Genomic DNA, 22,500 nt, shown 5'->3' with positions numbered 1-22,500 from the left:
ACCCCATCTCAAAATAATATTTTTAAATGTATCAAATAAAATACAAAAAACTGCCAAGGAAGCAGATTCTCCTGAAATGTTATCAAAAAAAAATATATATATATATATTTTTTAAACCTAACAAACAAGTTCATGGGTCCAGGTTAAGATGCCCTGCTCTGTTCCTCCTCTTTTCTCTCCCTGACCTCCCTACCCCAGACTGGAGTAAGAGTCACTTAGGTGTAGCCTGGGGTAACAGGAGAGGAAAAGTCAAAAACAGCAATAGCAACAACTGACCTTTACAAAGCCCATTAAGGTTTGCAAGACTCTTTACATTACATTATGCACTGTCTCATTTGAGCATGTTTCTAGACTGTGTCTTCTGTTAGCCAGGCCCGACTGGGAACCAAGCTTCTCTTCCTGCTTTCTTCTCTAGCCAACATAGCCTGCTGAAGGGAGGGAGGCTCCAGTTTGCTTCTGACCACCTTATTCTTTTATCTGGGCTTGGCCTATTCCCTTTAGTACCTCAACAATTAGATGGGTAGGAAAGGAAAGGGAGTTGGGAACGGAGAGGGGAAGCCCTTACCATTGTCACAGCGCCAGTTCATGTTGATACATCTGCCATTGTTGCAGGTAAACTGAGTCAGGGGGAAACAGGTGGGGTAGGCTGTGGGTATGGGAGGAATGAGGGTTGGGTAAGCCACAGAGGGGCCAGTGGGGTGAGTAGGTGGCTCTAGCCTCAGAGCACTACCCCCCACACCGCACTGCCTAGAAATGTCCATCATCACAGCCCTTTAAGAGAGTGGCAGGATGGAGGGGGCAAGCCCCTCTATATTTAGGACCCTTCATCCCAGTGAGAAATCAGGGGGACCTCAGAGCAACAAGCTCTCTATTACATGAGGAGAAGGGAGTAGCCCTTCCCGCAACCCCACCCAAAGTCCACAGCCTTCTTCTCCACCTCTTCCCCTTCCTAGGCTCTCACCACATGAAGCTGACTCATCAGACCGGTCACCACAGTCATCATCTAAGTCACACGTCCAGGAGATGGGGATGCATCGGCCACTGGCACAGGAGAACTGATTGGGGGGGCAGGTTCGGGCTGTGGGTAGCAGAGGTCGGGGAGAAGGTTGTGAGTGCACACATTGATGTCCCTCCCTTCACTACCTCACGGGTCATCCCTTGGTTCTCACCGCCATGTTTTCTGCTAGAGACTCAAATCTTCCCTAAAGGTATCAGGATCATACACAGTCACATGGGTCACTGGATGGCGTCTAGTACAATCCCCTTATTTGAGGACACTGAGGAATAGGGATGTTAGGTAACTTCCCCAAGGTCGTACGAACAACAGGTGGCCAAGTTGGCATTTTAACCCATATCCTCTCATTCTACAGTTGTTTTGTGCCATAGCTTTATAGGGCTGCAGAACAGAACATTCCAGAAGGAGAATGGCTCTTGTCTTCCTCACCACCAAAACTCAATTTTGTCTCATATTCTTTTCTGCCTCACTTCACCAAGGCCCCAAGGCTCTTCTCCCCGACTTGTCTCCCTCTTGTGCTTTTTTTTTCCTTCCAGAATTTATTTATTTATTTTTAGTTTTCAACATTCATTTCCACAAGATTTTGAGTTCCAAATTTTCTTCCCATTTCTCTCCTACTCCCACCCCAAGAGAGCAAGCATACGGAATACCCCTTCTCTCAGTCTGCCCTCTCTTCTATCTGCCCCCATCCCCTTTACTTTCTTGTAGGGCAAGATAGATTTCTTTATCCCACTGTTCATCTTATTTCTCTTGTGCTTTTTATTTTATTATTTATTTTTTTGCTTTTTGAAGGTGGAAAGGTAGGGCAATTGGGGTTAAGCGACTTGCCCAAGGTGACATGGCTAGTTTTATGATAAGTGTCTGAGACTGGATTTGAACTCAGGTCCTCCTGACTCCAGGGCCGATGCTCTATTCACTGTGCCACCTAGCCACCCCTCTCTTGTGCTTTTAAAGGAAGATGTCCACAATCTCTGTGGTCTTTTGCTACTTGGAGGGTTACACACTAATGTCCAGCCTTCCTTCCTCCTGTGTTGCCTTAGTCTTTTCAGACCTGTTCTGCCTTCTGGGGATACGGAATAATGGGTCTAGTTCCTTCAGAGACACCTTCAGAGTCTGCAGACCACTCCTTCAGCCTAAATCTCAGCTTTTCTCCTGCCTCTGTCTTTCTCGGGTTACTTCCCCCCTCTCTTCTCTTCCCACCACTCTCCCAGGGCAGCTTGGTGTGCCCCTTCTCCTCTCTTACTGAGCCCCTTCCCCTGCCTGGCCCCCTCTTCTCCCAGATCCTGGAGGGCACTTCCGCACCTGAACAGGTGGAGTTGGATTCATCCTCACTGTTTCCACAGTCATTGTCCCCGTCGCACAGCCAGCGGTTAGGGATACACCGATTATTCTCACACTTGAAGCGGTCAGAGGGGCATGTGTGCTGGTCTAAAGAGGGAAAATTGGGGGTGAGGACAGTAAGGGAAGCCCCTAGCTTCTTCAAGGCACAGAGAAGAGGCCTGGGGCAGGGGAGAAGAGGCGAGGTCACAGGGAAGAGGCCTGGGGCAGGGGAGAAGATATGAGGTCACTTACGGCAGAGGGCAGGGGCCTCATCACTGTTGTCCAGACAGTCGTTGTCCCCATCGCATTTCCATCGCTCCTGGATACATCGACTGTTGGCACATGCAAACTCACCAGGCTGGCACTGAGGTGGAGGCACGTAGGATGGGTTTGCTGCACATCCCCAAGGGGGGTGAAATGGGAGAGTGATGGATTATTAGAGAGGGGGTGACCTTATTATTAGAGAGGGTCAAAACCTTATCAACTCATATTCTTTTACCAACCAAGAAACCCATCAGGTTTCTTTCCTATCCATTAGGGAGAATTAACCACAAGACCCTCCTCAAACCCTTCAACTTCTTTCTTAGCCCTTTGCTGCTCAAATTCTCCTCTCTGGTGATCTCCTGCTCCAATGCTTTTCCAAAATTCCTCGGGTCTCCCTGGTTCTTTCAAAGTTATTTCCTTGACCATTCCCCACTTCCTCCTTCTGTGTTCCTCATCGTCACTGATCTGGCTCCATGGCTATCCCCCACCCAATGCCAGGACAAAGGGCTCCCACCAGCCCACATTTCCAGGTCCCCTCGTACCAAGGCAGGTGACACCATCAGCATCCAGCACCTGGTCTTCTGCACACGCACACTGTCGGCTACCAGGAGTGGCCAGGCAGAGGCTGCTGCAGCCACCATTGTTCACACGGCACTTATTCGTACCCACTGCAGGCGATGGGTCAAAATCAGGAAATGGGGCAGGGGGTTGGAACAGAGAGAAGACCAGGGTGGAGATGGGGAGATGAAGCAGGGAGCAGGATTAGGCAAAGTCAAAGGGGGCCAAAGAAGAAAGTGAATGGATTGAAGGAGACAGAAAGGGAAGAAAAGGAGATGGTTTGGTCAGGGATTGGTGAGAAATGGAAATGGGAGAAAAGATGAATAGGAGAGATAGATTTAGTTCAGTTTAGTGGAACAGGCTTTTCTCCTTCTCCCAAATCTACCATATTGGGGAAAAAAAGACAAAGGGACTGGATGGCTGGCTCTTTCTGCCAAAAAGCTACCCCCTGGCCCAGCTGAAGTCCAGTCTGTTCTATTTCATGTGGCTGCTATCCATGTGAAAGAGAGGACAACAAGATGTTTCCCCTACGCCTGGCCCAAGTACCTTGCTGCTGCTGGGCATCATACATGCGGATCTCAAAGATGGGGGGTCTTTCACTGCGAAGCAGAGTCACAACGGGAGTCGTGCCTGGGGCTCCCCGCTCCAGACGGTACACGCTGCCACTCCGATACTCAGTCCAGAAGAGGTAGGAGCCGTGGTGACAGAGGCCAAAGGCGTGATTCAGCTCAGGACCCTCATACACGATCTGGAGAGGGAGGGGGGGAGTAAGGATTGAGGGGTCTTGGTGGGAGGCACAATGAGTAGGCATATGGGTCATTACAGGGAAGCTAGGAGACATACAGGGTCACTTAGACTGAAAGGTGTCATTGAGTCTGGGAGGTATAAAAATAGGGAAAGCTGCATTAACCAGGTACCAAATGGACTGTCTGTGGAATGGAGTTGAATAAGCCCTAGCAATTCTTCAGGAAAGGCAAGCACAGATAATAGTCCCAACACTATTCAATCAATGCAGTCCTAGGGAATTCCAATAAAAATGAGAGCCCCTGTTCATGGTCCTGTTTGTTCAGTCATGTCCAACTCTTTGTGACTCTGTAGACCATATTGTTCATGGGGTTTTATTGACAAAGATACTGGAATGGTTTGTCACTTCCTTCTCCAGTAAATTAAGGCAAACAAGGGTTAAATGACTTGCCTAAGGTCACATAGCTAGTAAGTATCTAAGGCCAGATTTTAGCTTAAGTCTCCTTGATTCCAGGCCCAGTGCTCTGTACACTGGGTCATCTAGCTGGCCATTCATGGCCTACCTGGAGGTTATTACTGCTCTCACTCACCTATACCCATCATCATGCTCTACTCCCCCCATCCCATTCTCATCCCCAGCCAATCTCCTCCCCCTATACCCTTCCCCAGTTCCCTCATAAAACCCTTGGAACAAATGTAGATAGTCAAGTAAAACAAATTCCCACATTGACTATGTCCAACACATGTCTCATGCGCCCCAAGTCTATCATTTCTATGTTGGGAGGTGGGCAGCATGCTTTATCCTGAATCCTCTGTGTTTCCTTTTCTACATCTATGTCTTTGGTACAGGTCCTGTTTTCCCCACTAGACTGAGGACATCCCCTCTCCAAGATAGGGCCACATCTCATTCACAGGTAGGTGGATGAAAGTAGATGTGTAGTGCAGATGTGTGGTTGACCTGTGTCAGTGGAGGGAGTTTCCACAATGGTAGTTTCCTACATGTTTAAACTCAGAGTTCTAAGCCCCCCCCCCCAAAAAAAAACCCCAAATAAAAAAAAACTGTCTGAAAGACCCTATCCCTTGGTGATGCCCTCTTTCTTCCCCAGTGGCCTGGGCCAGAAGCTAGGATATCAGCCTCTTTATGTTGTAAGTCTCAGGTGAGTCATGGGCACAGACAGACACAGACACATATCAGCATAAAGGCATATGCACACAGATAGCCCCACCTTTCGTTCAGTGCCATTGAGTAGTACGGTCTCAATTCTGTCGTAGAAGGCATCTACCCAATAAAGGCGTCCAGCAGGGATGTCCAGGCTAAGGCCATTGGGCCAAAGCACCGTCTTGGAGGTCACAAAGATATCCCGATGGGAGCCATCCATCCATGCTCTCTCCAGTCGCCCCCGGCGGCTGTCTTTGGGATCTTCCTCCCAGTCTGTCCAATACATCCACCTGTTGGCAACAAAGAGTCAAAGCCAAGCCATTCAGCCTCCTGTTTCCACCAGTCTTGATACCCTAGGATTATTTTATTCTACCCAATGATCCCTATATTTAAGGACTGCCCTGGCTCTTCATACTATTTTTCCCCTGAATCTCTACTTCTGACCACCATAAAATAGACTCTTTTCTCCTTCTCTCTGGGATAATTCTTACATGTTATACCCCTCCATACAGCCTCCTTCCCCCACTTCAGCCTTTGTTCTGGTGTTCTCTGCCTCAGCCATTAGGCACCGTGTCTGAACTTCCCCAATACCTGGTTTCCTCCCCATCCCCCACTCTTGTTCTCCATTCCATTCTTCCCACGTTTTCCCCCCTCTGCTAAATGTACTTTGGGTTTTGCTCTGTCCTCAGTTTTCCATAATCTCATAAACCCCTGGGAACTTACCCATTCAGTGGATCTACCACAATGGCTCTGGGATGAGTCATCTTGCCTTCAATCAGCGTTTTACGGGTCTGAGCTGCCTTCTCCAGCCTTGCCACACTGATGGTCTTCTTGGGCCCATCATCAGTCCAGTACAAATTGTCTCCCATCCAATCCACAGCTACACCTTCCACATTATGGATACCTAGGGTGGGGCAGGGGGAAACCAGGAGAAGAAGCAGGACAGGAATGAACTTTTAACCAACAATATAATTTCATCTTTCCCACTGCCATTAACCTCTTCTAACCCTTCAAAACAAGCATACATTGTGCCCACCAACAGTTCAGAGATAGTCTAGTACAACTATCCCATTTTACAAATAGTGAAACTGAGGCACAAGTTAATTGAGTTAATTGGCAGAGCCAGTTCTTCTGACTCCCAGGCCAATGCTTCCTTTTCCCCCTACACCAGACACCCTCACATAGACTCTTCTGTGTGGAGGACAAGGAGTTGTTAGGGGTGGGGAGGGTGATGTATGGTAAAAGAGTGGAAAGTGATTTCCTGTGTTTATGTGCATCTGTATCAAAGAGCATGTTATCATTATATTACACATGGCAGCCAGTGGACATGGTGGATACTGCTTCTGTCTCGAGTTAATGAATGTGCAGTGCTCGAACCCCTGCTGACATGTATGGCCAAATAAACATACACACGTGCAGCTATCTCCTAGGCACAACATACAAAGATTTTAATGTACGAGATGAATAAACAGAAGAGGGATTTTTTTCATTTGACAAAAGGATTCATCTCGTGTCTCTTTTAACTAGTGTCACAGAATTTGAGTTGAAAGAGGCCATCCAATCCAACTCATCCCTGGCTGAGAAACTCCACCGTAACATCTCCAACAAGCGGCCATTCAACGTCACTTGAAGATCTCCAGTGAGGGAAAATCCATTACTTTCCATGGCAACCTTTTCTACTTTTAGACAATTAGAATTAATTGTGGGGCAGTGTTTCCTTCTATCCATCCCAAATAAGGCCCTCTGAGACTTCCACCCATTTTTCCCCAAAACAGAAGTCTTAGGTTTTATTATCATTCAGTGCTCCCAATCCCCAGGAAAATGGACCAACTCAGATGACATGATTCAGACAAGGAAGTGTTAGACTGCATTTGTCAGAGAGTGGCTTCAGAAACTACAGGGAAATTTTTGTGATCTACTGGTAAATCGTGATTGGTATACACCCCAGATTGATGTTACACCACACCCTAGAACATGCTACCTCCTGTCTCCTGACTGTGCTCCTCAACTCCCTAGAACATACCTCTTTCTGTTTGTGCCTGCTGGGAGACAGACTTCCCCAAATCTCATCTGGTCAGGAACTTGCCTAGTCAAGAACTTGAAGGACAACTTTGAACCTTTTAACTGCCTTTCTTACTGGCCCTTTCCCATCTATTGGTATTTCGCTTAGACTCAGTTCTCCACTAGTTATCATACTCTTATACTCTCCCTATCCCAGTAATACTTAACTCCTGACTAGTGAAGATCAGCCCAAATTGTCTACTCCCTCAATCTCATCTATCTATCTATCTATCTATCTATCTATCTATCTATCTATCTGTCTGTCTGTCTGTCTGTCTGTCTGTCTGTCTGTCTGTCTGTCTGTCTGTCTGTCTGTCTATCTATCATCTATCATCTATCTACCTATCTATCCCACTGTGCCCTTTGCAATACCTGTTCCATTATGAACCACTTTTCTCTCATTTTAAACATCTTCTCTTGTTGCTTCCATCTTCTAGCACTCACTGAGATCTGGTTCCTTTCTGATGACACTGAAACTCTCCTGAAACTCTGGACACTCTTTCCAGTACTGATTGTACTTTCTCTCATACCCCTTAATTCGTTGTTTTCCATGAGGAATCAAGATTCACTCCTTGCCTTCCAATACTACTTTCAGACTTTCTACTGCCATCATTCAACAATCTCTTCTTTGGAGTTCACACTATCCAAATTTATCACCCAATCCAGATCCTAGTGTGTTTTTTTTTTCACCACCCCTTAGGATATTCATCTTCCTTCTTTAATGAGTTTAATGACTGGGTCAAAGTTTTCCTCTCCACCCCAATTTCTGCTTTCATATTAAGAGATTTCAACTTACATACTGAGGTTTCCTCAGATACTCTGACCTCCTAGTTCTTCAAACCACTCAATCAACTACCATGACCTAAACCTTGACTCCAACTCAGCTACACACAAGGATGGTCATACCCACAATCTTTCTAATTTCATGCTCTTGAATTCCAAAATCTCTTTATCTAATCTCATAATTATATATCTTCCTATATCTTAAAACTCCTAACCTTGTTTTCGTGACAGCCCCTTCCCTCCCCCCGCCACCGTCATCTCCAATCCCTTTTCTCCTCACATGGACTTTTTTAGTTCATATTCCTGCATTCCTCCCTTCCCAATTTCTATCACTAAACCATTTCTACACTGAGCTCTAGTTTCAAATCCCTTGCTCTCTGACCTACTGATGACCTTGTATTGCCAAACCTGCATTCGTCTAACCATCTTCCTCCTTTATTCCTACTCATATGCTGGTGAACAGAGCTAGAGGAAGTCACAAATCATGCTGACCAGGTCCATTACAGATTTATGTTAACCTTACAACAATATCAGTAAAGCCCTGACTATAGCAAGGAAATACTTCTACTCTTCCCTAATGAATATGCTATCCATTCACCACTGTGGCCACTACATACCTCTCTACTTTTCAAGCTCCTCAAAGCACGTCTTTCCCTTCTACCCACTCAACTGAATACTTCATTTCACCAAACCATTCACCAAGAGTTTCCCTTTTTCCTCTTCTTCTTATTGTACATCTCTCTGACATCTTTCCCAAACGCCCTCAACTTCATTCCAGTCTCTGCTACAGATGTAGCCCTCCTTCACAAGCCCAACCCTTCTACATATACCTTTGATTCCATTGCCTCCCATTTCCTCTAACAGATTTCCCATACAATCCATCATCCCTTCTATCTTGCTAATCTTTACTCACTCCCTATCTACTGGTTCCTTCCCTGCCGTCCATGTCTCCTTCCTTCTTTGCCCCCTCCCAATAGATCTGTTTATCTCTAATACCTGTCATCCTCTATCTTTTCTCTTCTCCTCAGCTAAGCTCTTTGAAAGAGCCACCTACACTGTGGGCCTCTACTTTCTCTCACTGGATTCTAAACCCTCTTCAATATGGCTTCTGACCTCAACATCCAAATGAGATTACCCTCTCTGAAGTTATCGATGATCTCTTAACTGACACATCTATTGGCCCTTTCCTCAGTCTTTATCCTTGACCCCTCTGTGACTGGCACCCCTTGACCCCTCTAGGACAGGGTCGATCTCTTTCTTCTCCAGCATAACCCTTCCTCCCTAGGTTTCCATGATAATGTTCTCTCTTTGTTTTATTTCCCTACCGAGTAGATCACTCCCTTTTCAGCTGTCCTTGTTAGATCTTTATCTGTGTCACACCCATTAAATGTACTTGTCCCTAAGGCTCACTATTCTTTTTGTCTCCACCTTATCTCATTGGTGGAACTCATCTTCTTCTCATTTGCACATGTCCAGTCCTAGTCTCTCTCTTCAACTTTGGCTTACCATCACCAATTGCCTACTGAATATTTCAAATTTATCCCACCTCAAATTCAACATGTTTGGAAAAGGACTCATTATCTTTTCCTACCTTTTCTGAATTTCCCTGTCTTCTCAAGTTACCCAGGTGTTATCCTCCATGCTCACCCCATAAACCAAATCAGTTGCTAAATCTTGTTCTTTCATATACATCTCCTTCCCATTCATACTGCAACTACCTCGTTTAGGCCTCCATCTACTTGCTTAGACTTTTGCAACAGTTTTCCAACTGGTCTCCCTGAATCAAGTCTCTCTAATCTAATCTATCCAAACAGCTGTCAAAGTGATTTTCTTAAAGTGTATGACAACCCCTACTAAATGAACTCTAAGGGTTCCTGATTACCTCTAGGATCAGATATAAACTTCTGGGTCATTTCCAGCTCATTACCTGGCCCCACCCTATTTTTCTAGTCTTTCTGCTCCCCTTCCTCTCCCACCTCAGGCTCTCAGAATTCCCAGCTTCCTTCAAGGCTCAGTCCCAATGTCCTTTGTCAGTCCACCAGCTGTTAATTCCTTCCCCCTCTAAGGTTACCTTCCAACAACTCTCTCTTTATAGACCTGTTGTCTCTCCCATTAGAATGCAAGTTCCTTGAGGGCAAGAACTGGTTTTGCATTTTCTTTCCTATCTCTAGCACTAAGCAGAGAATCTGGCCGGGAGTTGATTGTAGTAAATGATTGTTGATTAATTTGTGGGATTCCCGGTAGGGGAATCCCCATCTATCCTATTTCACGAATTGTTTCTGGATCACTGATGGGCCAGGAGGGGATATAAAGGGATATAAAGTTGCAAGCTCAGGAATTCAGTCACCCCTAGAGAACAATCAGAAATGAAGGCACCCTGCCAATAAACTGGGAATAGAAGTCAAGGAGGAAATGGGATTCAATTTACAAAACATGACTCACTTTGGTACTTGCCCCAGCGTAAAGCGAGGGCTACCTACACTTATTTTGGCAGGAAGCCCCACCACCTCCTGGGAACACGTGACTGCTCTGCCCCTCCCCCCTGCCTCAGTGCTACTGTGAGTGATCCCCAGGCATAATTAGGTCGATGCTGTGAAGCCTGAAAGCTCAGAGTTGCCTCTCTGGTGAGCCCACGAGAAGGAGGGCTGGGGGACTCTTGCAGGGGATGACAGGACCTTCATGCACTGTCCTGCATCTGTCGCCCCAACTCTACACTGTTTACCAAGGAAGGGGGGCTATTGTCTCTCCCTCTACCTCTATACCATCAACCCACCCAGACAAGGCTTCTTCTTTTTATCATTCCCCCAGATCTCCACCCTTTCCATCCTCCAATCAGGGATGACGTTCTAGTGCTGAGAAATCCCTAAGAAAAGAAACACTCCAGGCTTTCACTGTGGGTGTTAAGTCTCTTAGAGATGTGCTTGGCCATTCCTCTCATCTTAGAGACTCTTACCATCCTTGAGTATGGTCTCCCGCTCAGTGCCATCGATCTTCTGACGGCCAATGAGGTAGCTGGTGGTATCGGCAAAGTAGATGAAGCCTGTCTCTGCATGGAAATCCAGGGCCCGGGGGTTCATGAGATTTTCTATGGGGATCATGTGCTCATCAGGGACCTTAGCACTCATGTCCATGCCTCGGATGATACCCGGCCGGCCTTTCCCATACACCAGGAATAGCTCATGCTCTGGTTCTGCAGAGGAAGGGAGAATAAGGAACGAGACATCCTCAGATATCCACTTCAGAGACTATAGCCTGAGAATGCAAAAAGAAGGGGTTATGGCTCCTAGAATACACTGGGGAGTGGGGAACGGAGGGAAAAGTTTGAGGTTATAAAGACAAGTGGCTCTCACTTGGGTACCCTGAACCATCTTGTACCCTTTCTCTTCCCTCCTCCTACCGTTCTCAGAAACAGAGAGACAGACAGAGAGACACAGAGAGAGAGACAGAGAGAGAGAGAAAGATGGAGAGACAGAGATGGGGAGAGACAGAGACAGAGACAGAGAGACAGAGAGAGATGGGGAGAGGGAGAGGGAGAGAGAGAGAGGGGGAGAGGAGGAGAGATTTGCTTATCACTGGCCCCAGGGAAAAGGAGGAGTTAAAATGGGGTGGTGGGCAATGGTGATATACAGAGAAAACAGGCAGAAAAAGTTAAATGGCCACAGCTTAAATGTACAAAAATCACTATGAACAGATGACAAACCAGCCTACATTTCTTTCTCTTCCTACAGGGAAGCTGGACCTGAGCAGCAGGGCCCCAGCCCAACGCCTGCACAAATACCCTCCAAACCCAGCCATGGGGCAGGCAGGCACAGCCTGCCCCACAGTCTCACCTCCAGCCTGGCTTTTTCCTTTGCCCTATTGCTTTCTTTTAGCACCTTTTTTTGCAATTTTATTTTACATTGCCCTGTTTTCCGAAAATATCTCGACCCTTCTCCCCCTCCCACTAAGCCATCCCTTGGAACAAAGATTTTGAGAAAAAAAAAAAAGTTTGGTTCAGTCAGAGCAGCCAAAAGGTCACTTGTACATGTATGGGCATGCTCACTTTTGCAGGATTTCCCATCACTGCCCAGACTGAAGCCTGAACGACAACGGCAGGTCCGTGCTTTGTGACTGTTGGCCAGAAGGCAGATGTCTGAGCAGCCTCCTGGCTTGCCGTACTGGTCATTCTCACAGGCATGGCTCCTCACTGCAGGAGGAAGGGGAGAAAAGGTCAGCGGAAAGCTGCCTGCCTTTCATGGCTCTGTCCCCAGATTTGAGAAGGTCCCCCGCCCTGCCTTAGTTCTAAACACAATTCCATTCTTAACCAGACCCTCATTTCCCCCTCTTTGGGAATGAGAAACTCTGAGTCTCCCCTATCCAACCTTGAGCTGGTGCTCTGGTGAGAGCCTCCAAGGCTGAAGGCCAAGGCCTTCCTGGGGACAGAGGAAGGAATACACCTGCCCAGAGACCTAGGATTAGATATCAGTCCTGCCAGCTTACTAGTTGGGTTAACTCTGAATGATACTTGACTTTCTGTTTTGTTTTGGTTTGTTTTTTGGAGGCAATTGGGGTTGTGACTTACCCAGGGTCATACCTGGCATGTGTCTGAGGCGGGATTTGAATTCAGGTCCTCTTGACTCCAGGGCTAGTACTCTAGCTACCCTGACACTTAACTTTTATTAAGGTTTTAAAACTTCTTTTTAGCCTCATTTTCCTCCTCTACAAAATGGGGGACAATATTACTAGCATAGTCTATTCTATTTCATGAAGCTTTTGCAAGGAAAGTGTTCCATGAACCATGAGGTATTATAAAAGTGGCCTGTTATTATTATTGTTAAGACATGGGCTGGTGGAGGCAGGGGGCCCTCAGGAGGCTACATGGTAGGACCAATGATTCTAGAAGGCAAAGGGTATTTTTTTTTTGAGAGCTGAAGGTCTCTCTTACCTCGGGGTTGACGCCGTTGGTGATAAATATGGAGGGCCCCCCCCTTGTCCACCCGAGTGACCACCTGGTATTCTGTGCTGTTGAACCGATTCACTCGGATGACACTGGTTTTCTGCTGTGAGTTGGCATTGTCTGAGTTGGTGGCATAGAGATAGTTCTCAAACACAGTCAGGCCATACAGGTGCTCAATCTAGGGGGGCAGTACAGGAAGGGGAAAAACTGATGTGAGTGAAGTCAAATGCTTTTCCTTTCCCCCTGCCCCCTCCCAACTGCCCCCCAGCAAGGTCCTGGATACCCCAAATACCATTCACTCATCCTGGGACCTTGTGCAAAATCATGGGACCTATCTATCTGTGGCTCAGTTTCCTCACGTGTTCCACAGGACTGTTGTGAAGATCAAATGTACAGAGAAAGGGACAGAGACAGGGATTGGACCCTGTGATTTTATTGGCATAGGGAACTCCCGGGTGAGGAAACTCTCTTCCAATGCAAATCAGCACCTGCTCTGTATTTACCTTTTCTATTTATTGTGTTAGCTGTCTATAGAGCAATGATGGTTAAAGGGACCTACCCAGAGTCATACAGCCAGTATATATTAGGAGGAGAATTTGAACTCAGGTTTTCCTGCCCTTGATGTTCTTTCTATCCCCTGTGTCATACCACCTTAAATATATGGTAGTATTATTATGAGAGGGAAGTCATATTCAGGGCCTCTCACACTGCTCTCTGGCCCAAAGGTTCTTAACCTGGGGCATATAAACTTTTTTTTTAATTAAATTTTATATTTTAATTTAAATTTTAAAATATATAAACAATGTAAATTAATAATATAAATAAAAATATTTTAAATTTCTATCTTAAAATTCTTTATTTCAATATAATTGGTTTCATTTGTGATCCTATGTATTTTATTCATGAATTTAGAAAAATGATTCTGAGAAAGGGCCCACAGGCTTCACCAGACTGCCAAAAGCATCTAGGACCCCTAAAAGGTTAAGAATCTGTACCCTGGCTTCTTGACTCTATCAGCTCTAAACTTCCTTGGGATGAGGGTCTCCATCCCCGTCAGGATACCCCAAGATGATGATTCCTGCTCCTCAGCCAGGATACCATGAGATGGTAATGCCCCCTTGCTTCCAACCAGTGTGCTGTGGGATGCCAGGCCTCTCCTTCCCAACTAGATGTTGTGGTATATGGGCCTCAGGTCCCCAACCTGAATCCTCTGGGGCGATGATCTCCCCTTCCCTCACTGGCATGGCCTGGGATGATTCTGAACTGGGAAAGGACTTAGAGATAACCCCCACTCCTCGGTCCTCACCAGGATGCCTTGAATGATGGTCTGCCGATTTTTGCCCTCATAGTCCACCACTTCGATATAGTCCAGGTAGGCATCAGCCCAGTACACAAGCCGGCTGACCAGGTCCAAGGTGATACCATGGGGAAACACGATTTTACTATCTACCAGTTTGGTTCGGTTCTGCCCGTCCATGTCACAGCGCTCCACTTTTGGGATCTGCCCATAGTCCGTGAAGAATACCTTCCTGTGAGTGGGTGATATGTGACATTGAGAAGGGTTCCCCATTAGGTTTAGTAAGTCCCCCCCCCAATCCTGACTCTCTGGCCCCTCTGCCAGGCTAGAGCCCGGCAAGGAATATCAGGGCAAAGGGAGGGCTGGGTTCTTCACTCCTAGCATCCCTTGTGCCCACACCACGACCCCACTCACCCCATGGCAGGGTCAAGAGCAATGCCCTTGGGGTTGTAGAGCTCTACGTCCAGCAGAGTGACACAGGTGTCTCCATTCCGGTTGCACACAAAGATTCTGTCATCAATGTCATCCACAAAATAGAAGTTGCCTGTCAGCCAGTCGATGGCCATCTGCTCCACATCTGGGTGGAGGAAGAACAGATTTGTCGAGGAAGAACCGGCCCTGAGCACACCAGCACCCTCCAATCTTTGCATAACTGTTTCCCTAGATGACGTCCTCCCCAGATAACCCAACTGGTCTCACCTCCTCCACTAAGTTTTCCTTGACTGTGCCAACCCAACGTGCTCCTTTACCCCCCTCATCTCCTACAAATCCACTCGTATATCACCTACGCTTCTTCATGCTGCGAGTCCTCTTTCTATGTCAGCCCTGTCTCCCCAAGAGATATTGAGAAGCTGACTTTTATACCCCCATGTCCACAGCGAAGTAACTTCCACAGTGTCCAGGAACACAAGTACTTAAAATATTATTGTTAATAATAACAACTAGCATTTTATAGACTGCTTCAGGGTTGGCAAAGTGCTATGTGTGTTATCTCATTTGATTCTCACAACCCTATGAGGTGGGTACTATTATTATACCCACCTTACATATATGGAGACTGAGGCTGATAGAGGATACACGGACTGCTTACGTTCTCACAACTATTAAGTGACTAGCACAAGATTTGAACTCGTGTCTTCCTGATTCCAAGGCCAGCATTCTGTCCCCTATGTTACCTAGCTGCCTAACCAATGTTAGTTGACTGGCAAGTGCCTCATCCCACCATAGCCATCCTTCTATCTCCCTTCTACTTATTTTTGAACCTATTTCTTCAAAGACCCAAGGCCCCATGGGGCTGAGATAAGTTAAGCCAGGGGAATTTGGAGCTATGGATCAACAGGTAACCAACCAAAAAGGAGGGGGACTTGGGGGGAGACCTGAGGCATGGGCCCCAGATAAATGGGCTCCTATACTCCAGATGAAGAAAACACAAGCTCCTAGGAGAAATCAGAGAAAACAGAGGGCAGAGGTTGGCACCAAAGACGTCATGAAAAAGGGAAGTTGGTCAAAAAATGGAAGGTGATAAGAGGTTAAAGAGAGATTGCACCAGCGAAAAAGTCTGACTCAGATAAATTCACACACTAGGGTAGGGACACTGATGCAAGTTTCTATTGACTAATTCTCCTTTTTTTTACATATATTTCCCAAGCACAGGGACCATCTGAAGAAATCTTTGGATCATCAAAAGGTCTATGAGCCTAACCCCAAACCTAAAGGCTGCTTTCATATCATCTCTTTTTTCCAACCGTATAGGCCAGTGCTCCTCGGTATTTCTCCATCTGTCCTTAGCTAGGATAGAGGAATGGCTAAACACATGTGATATGTGAATGTAACGGAAATGGAATATTACCCATTATTAAGTGATAAACAAGAAGAATTCAGAGAAGTTTGAGAAGACATATGAAATGATATGGAATGTAACAAAACCAAGAAGACAATATACCCTATGACTATAACAATGTAAATTGAAACACAAAAAAAATGAATTATAATCAACAGACTTGTCCCCAAAGAAGACATTAGAAAACTTACTTCTCTCCTCCTGCAGAGGCTGGGAACTATGGACATGGAATTGCAAGGATTGTCAGACTCTGTGGTTAGGTTGGTTACTTTTGCTGAACTATTTTTTCCTTCTATTTCTTTTTTATTTTTCAGCTTCAGAAATGGCTCACTGGGTAGAGGAGAGGGGGAGGGATAGCAATAGACATTAAAAAAAAATAGCCCCGATCCCACTCAACAACTTACTAAGGAGATCTGTCCTGGACCTAGCTCTAGGTACAAGGAGTTAATAGTTTTTGATTTCTCTCCCTCCCCTATTCCCCAGACAGAGGGGTTGCCCGCCCATAGGAACTTGGGGGTGTGGACCAGAAGGGACAAGAACATGGTTCCCTAGGAATTTGGCTGAGTTCTGACACTGACTCACAGTCACAGGACTTGAGCTGGTAGAGGAAGGAGGAGTGTGTGGAGGTGGGGAGGGGGTGGTACAGACACAGCTGGAGATGGGGGTAAGGAGAGAGCAAACTCCAGGCCAGTCTTAAATGATCCTTCTTAGGGAGCCCCTGCTCCTCAACCCAAGAAGAAACACAGGGAACCTGAGGAAGACAAAGTCTATGAAATGGGCAAATGGCAAGAGTCTATCCGAGGAAATTCTAATGTTTTTTTTCTTTCCTGGACCCCTCTGGCAGTCTGGGAAAACCTATGAAACCCTTTTCAGAATTATGTTTTTAAGTGCATAAAATAAAATAAAAAGTTTTCAAAGGAAACCAATTATACTGAAATGCAGTTATCAAAATATTTATTTTTTAAAAGTTCTCAGTTCCCAGGCTGAGAATTCCCAATCTAACCAATTCTCCCTAAATCCTAATTATTTTGACCCTCTCTTCCCAGAGCCTCTATAGCTCCCAATCCAGAAGGGCTCAGCCTTTTGGGCTAGCAGTGTCCCTGAGCTCTGACAAGGTCATGTGCATTGGGAGGCCAGACTTTTCCAAGGGGGATGGGCAACCTGATGAGTTCAGGTAAATTATTTTTATCCTCCCCCCAAAAGAATGCTTGTACAGGTTAAAAAGGGATGACTTGAAAGGAGAAAATACTTGGTATATGGAGAAAATGGATGTGCCACCTCACCTTTGGGTGAGTGGGGGGGGGGAATATAGTTGGGCATTGGGTGGTTAGAGGACGGAGTCTATTATTTTTGTTTTGCTTTTTGGAGGGCAGGGCAATTGGGGTTAAGTGACTTGCCCAAGGTCACACAGCTAGTAAGTGTTAAGTGTCTGAGGTCACATTTGAACTCAGGTCCTCCTGACTCCAGGGCCTGTGCTCTGTTCACTGCACCACTTAGCCACCTGGAGGGAGTCTATTATAATGGTTATGGGCTATTTGTAGAAATATAGGACACAGAATGTTACGGGGTTGTTTTTGGTATTAACAGGGAGCAGTGCCATCTGATTACCCTTTCCCCTCAAAACTTAATAATAGTTAACATTTATACAAATTTAGGAGTTCCTGACTCCCAGTTTGGCATGACCCATCACAAGAGAAACATTGTTTCAGAGAACTACGAGGACCCACCGCCCCCCACCCACCATTCCAGATTTTTGGACTATCTCCTGTAACTACCTCCCTTTGGTAACCCCTTTGACTCCCTCTGTACCTCAAAATCTAAAAATGTGGAAGCTATCTCCTTATCTCCTCCTCCACCCTAAATTAGGGAAGGGAAGACAGAGATGGAGAGATGAGGGAAGGTTTACCAATCCACTCCATTTGGTGCCTCCCATCCCTCCAGAGCAGGCCAGGCAGGCCAAATGGTTAGAGCTGTGGTCCCCAGCCCCAGAGTCCCTTTCAGTATTTGCACAATTAAAGGTGAAAATCTGTCTGCAAAGCCCTTTGTTATCAATGATCCTTACTGATCCTTACTCTTTCTCTCTTAAATTCTATATTCCTTCATTCCACTCAGAGAAGCCCAAGGAGCACTGGAAAGGGAATTCCCATATTCCCTTATCCTTTACTGGTTTCCAACTATATTTAGTTCTCTGCAGTGACAGCATGTGTGTATGTATGTATGCCTACAAGTATATGTACATGTGCTCTCACGCTCTTGGCCTGGGGCTGGAGGAGAAATGGGGCCAGAAGCCCCAAATATCCCCCAAAACTTAATAATAGTTAACATTTATACAAATTTAGGAGTTCCTGACTCCCAGTTTGGCATGACCCATCACAAGAGAAAAATTGTTTCAGAGAACTACAAGGACCCCCTACCCCCCGCCCACCATTCCAGATTTTTGGATTATTTCCCGTGACTAAGCCCCAGTGGAATTGATATTCCTCTTTTTTTCCACCAGGGTCCTCATCTCTCCACATTTATTCTTGAAGGGGATGTTTCTTTCTCCTCTCTCTAGGATATCCATCTCCCAACCTCTGCCATACCCCAAAGAACCAGAGAGCTGGAGATCTTGGAATTTGGGAATAGAAGAGCAGCCTTTAAAGGAGGGTCTCACTAATATGGGGGAGGGAGTCTGTTGATCAAGGGGTATGAAGAGCAGAGGTCACAGTGGAGTGATGATGTAAGGAACTTTCAGTTCCAGGACTCAAAATAAGCTTGGGTTTTAGTTTTGTGTTTGTCCTTTTTGGGTGCCACCCTTCCCTCCCTCCTCATCAGGACCATCCAACATTCCCTTCCCCCTCCAGATTGCTGTAGCTTCTCAAATGTTCACCATCTACTTCCCCAAATGATTGTTCCTTTCCAAAAGGCACCCATTCCCCCCCTTTCCAAGATAGATGCCTCTCTGGAGTTCAACTCTAGGAGTTGGAAATCACCCCCAAAAGAAGGGTCCTTCACTGGACACAGCTCTCTCCCACAGTGGAATAGAGGGAACTTAACCCCTACCTACCCAGGTCTCAGTTTCCTCATCTGTAAAGTTATCTTTGATGACCTCTAAGATCCCTTCCAATGCTATCATCATATTAGGAGGCCACAATCTACGAGGATGAGCATATGATGGTGTTGGTCACCTTCCTGGTCCATCTGGTTGGTGGTAATGATATTTGGGTGTTAGGATTCTGTTTTCTTCTCCTCCCTTAGACCCCGGGGTCCCTTTTCTCCAGTCCTTATTGATTTAACTTCAGTCCTGGAGGGGTCAGGGTGGGGGGAACTCTCCCATAAGACTGGTGAGACAGGAAGAGATCACTCAGCCAGGCCTAGGATGACCTAGAAGCTTTGTTTTTTATTTCACCCTGGACGTAAGTGCTGGGAGACACGAGAAGGAAGCAAAGAGGTTATATGGAGAGCACCTCTGAGAACAAACTAAGAGATTTTGTGGGATTATGGTTTGCCTACATACATAAGGATAGAGCTGGTCAGGTCTGGTAGTGGTGGTGATGGTAGTGGTGACTGATGATGGTGATGGTGGTGGTGTGTGTGTGTGTGTGTGTGTGTGTGTGTGTGTGGCAGGGAGGGGGAGGGGTGGACAGAGATATCCTTAGCTTTCCTTACCAGAAAACATCTAACCCAGACACAGTTCCCTTACCACCCACTTCCCCTCAGCTCACTTCTCCTTCCAAGCTGGTCCTTCTAGAGTGAACAAATGGCACGTTCTGGTACCTTCCCCCTGCCTTGTGGATCTGAGGAATATCTCATCTTTTTCTGCTTTCCCAGTGTCAGAGAAGACCTAGCCCCCTTGCTAAATTTTGCCTTGGAGTTTCCTTCACTATTGGGAAAGACATTCTACCTTCTAATCATACCCATCCCTCTTTCCCCAGTTTGAAAACTGGGGGGGGGGGGGGCAGGGCACAGAGAAGCAACTTCACCAAGACAGCAGGGGAGTCAAGGGCCAGGAGCTGGATCCGTGCCAGGGAGACAGGCCAGCCCTGACTGGGCCAGAGAGAGAAAGCAAGCGCAAGAACTGCTAAATTATTATAGGAAACTCAGAGTCAACAGGGAGAGTTAGAGCAAAACATCGACTCCAGGAAACGGAGACGGAGGCCAAGGGAGCAGAGTACCCCTCCAACACACTCACTGGCTGTTCCCCGGGGACTCCTGGAAGGATCTAGAATGGAGAAGAGAGCAATGAGGGTGGAGGTCAGGGAGAACTTGGGGAGAACAGCTCACTGTCTGCTGGGAGCAGGGCAGAGAGGGCACCAGGAGAGGGACTGGTAATATCATTGGCTCAGGGGTGGCTGCTTTTTGCTAAGTCCCCGTCCTCCCAAAATCCCTATCCCACTTCCTGTTGTGATTTTAAAATATGAAAACAAAGAGAGAAAGAGGAGAGAGAGAGAGAGAGAGAGAGAGAGAGAGAGAGAGAGAGAGAGAGAGAGAGAGAGAGAGAGAGAGAGAGAGAGAGAGAGAGAGAGAGAGAGAAAGGAGAAGGAGCGGGGGGGAAGAGAGAGAGAGAGAAAGAGGCCGAGAGGCTGGACCTGGGGACCCATTTCACAATCCAACAGACTACAGCCTTGGGGGAGGGGGCTCTTCTCACCCCCACCCCAATCCTGGCCAGCCCAAGCCACCAGCAGAGGGCCTCATTCCCCACCACATACATGGCTGGGTCCAGTACTATCCCTAAACTGCAAATTGCCAAGTCATTTTAGCTAATCCCTGCCCCTTTCCAGGACTCTGGCTCCAACCCCAGGGACTCAACACACACACAAAAGGACCATGGAGATGCTAAATGCCAGCCGCCCCCCTCCTTTCCAAGTCCAGGCTCAGACTCCTAGTGTCCACCCTCACTCCCTCCTGCTGTCTACCCTCATCCCCTCCTGCTGCAGTATAAGCTCATTTTCTGGCCACAGGAAAGATTAAACGTAGAGCAGACGCAAGGCAAAGCAGCTTTGACCAGGAAATTCAGGGACAAATGGGGGAGGAAGGACAAAGCTTTGATTTTAACACCAAGTGTTGCCAACTATCCCCTCCTCCTTAGCAAATGGTCCTCACTGACAGACGGGTAAAGAGTCAGCGCTGTGTCTGCCAGTACTGGGGGGTAGATTATGGTGCTACATCCGGCAAGGCAAAGGCGAGGGGCTCCTTGGGTGTGGAAGGCAGGGGCATGGAGGTTCCTCCAGAGCAATGCCTTGAGCAGCATCATGGCCTGGTGGATACAGGGTTGGCCTTGGAATCAAGAAAACATGGGTCTGAGTCTCAAATATTTATAAGCTGTGTGACCTTGAACAAATAATTTTAAGTCTTTCTGGGCCTCAGTTTTCCTTATTTATAAAAAGGGGAGGGGTAAATTTAATGACCTCTAGGTCCTCTCCCAAATGTCCATGGAGTATTTCATCAATGCATGCTTTAGAAATATTTATTAACTTTAAATGGAAGATTGGGTGTCTGGGACTGGAATATTGATCACACATGTAATTCTGTAGGGGGTGGGTAGATAGATATAGTGATTTCCAGATCTAACAACCTATGGTTTCATTATTCTACAAAATCTTATTGAACAAAATCTCTCTCCCAGTCAAAAATTGCAATTTGAGACTTCAGAAATCTACCCCCAGCACAGACAGAAGGGGGCACTTCACGTCAGGCGTTCACAGGTTGAAAGGGAAGAAATCAAACTTCCCCAAGGAGCTACTAAAAGAGATAAATGTGTCAACATGGGTTGGGGGAGTACGATGGATCTCAGTCCTCAAACTAGGGTGAAAACTATTCTCTTTGAACGCACACAGGTCTTAGAAGGAAAGGGTTGAGCAGAGGCAAAAACAGAAGAAAGAGACATCTTACAATTTCTCTGAGACTAGAAAAAGGGAGAGGACCTAATTTCCCCTCACAGGCTTTCTCCTGCCTTCTGTTCCCCGATCTCCACACAGCCCAAGCCCTCTCTCCTGCAACCCTGCTTTATCATGTCAAGACCTTTGGAGAGTTCTGAGAAGCCAGATCCCAAAGCAGGTGCCACTTTTGGACCCAGGTGACTTGAGTGTTTACGTGAACCAACCCCAACATGTGGACCCCGTTTATAGCACTTTTCCCTGCCCCCAAGGGAACACAGGCAGTAGAGGAAAATATTAATTCCTTGTCTCCTTTCTATATATTTCTGGGGTATTTTAACTTTCCTTCCATAGTGTTTTCCTTAGGACCCACTGGAGGCGGAGAATCAGTGACATGCTTACCCTCTCCTTCCCCTCATTTAAAGAGAAGGGGGCAGGCCAGGGAGAAGCGGTTACAGAGCTAGTGACCCCCCAGGGCTCCCTGTCTCTCATGATTACTACACAAAGTCTAGATAGATCTCTCTGATGTGTTGCCCCCTCTGGCTCCCTCAAACCTAGAGAGTACAGGAAGATATGAGCCCCATCACTACACAAACTCCCCATCCTGGGTCAAGGGACCATTTGAGCAAAAGAACCAGCTGTTGCAAAGTAGGCTTGCTTGGTTGGGG

The 22,500-nt window shown here is 46.6% G+C and overlaps 1 protein-coding gene across 2 annotated transcripts in view; it reads right to left on the bottom strand.

The window, feature by feature from the left end:
• The window catches only part of LRP1 (LDL receptor related protein 1), a 97,162-nt gene that overhangs the window by 62,102 nt on the left and 12,560 nt on the right, over window positions 1–22,500 (bottom strand). For both annotated transcript variants that reach the window (XM_069079931.1, XM_069079935.1), the window contains exons 5-17: window positions 14,552–14,714; window positions 14,147–14,369; window positions 12,829–13,018; window positions 11,947–12,090; window positions 10,858–11,094; window positions 5,784–5,964; window positions 5,128–5,350; window positions 3,704–3,905; window positions 3,142–3,267; window positions 2,588–2,728; window positions 2,318–2,443; window positions 962–1,078; window positions 566–646 (exon numbers count right to left, since the gene is read on the bottom strand). In XM_069079931.1, coding sequence (XP_068936032.1) covers window positions 566–646; window positions 962–1,078; window positions 2,318–2,443; window positions 2,588–2,728; window positions 3,142–3,267; window positions 3,704–3,905; window positions 5,128–5,350; window positions 5,784–5,964; window positions 10,858–11,094; window positions 11,947–12,090; window positions 12,829–13,018; window positions 14,147–14,369; window positions 14,552–14,714 — 2,154 coding nt within the window. The remainder of the gene's footprint in view (window positions 1–565; window positions 647–961; window positions 1,079–2,317; window positions 2,444–2,587; window positions 2,729–3,141; window positions 3,268–3,703; window positions 3,906–5,127; window positions 5,351–5,783; window positions 5,965–10,857; window positions 11,095–11,946; window positions 12,091–12,828; window positions 13,019–14,146; window positions 14,370–14,551; window positions 14,715–22,500) is intronic.

This window comes from Petaurus breviceps, unplaced genomic scaffold, assembly GCF_028583685.1.
Source record: "Petaurus breviceps papuanus isolate PSGF00001 unplaced genomic scaffold, PetGlider_PUasm1.0 154, whole genome shotgun sequence".
Taxonomy (NCBI): domain Eukaryota; kingdom Metazoa; phylum Chordata; class Mammalia; order Diprotodontia; family Petauridae; genus Petaurus; species Petaurus breviceps.
This window is presented reverse-complemented; position numbering and strand designations above follow the sequence as displayed.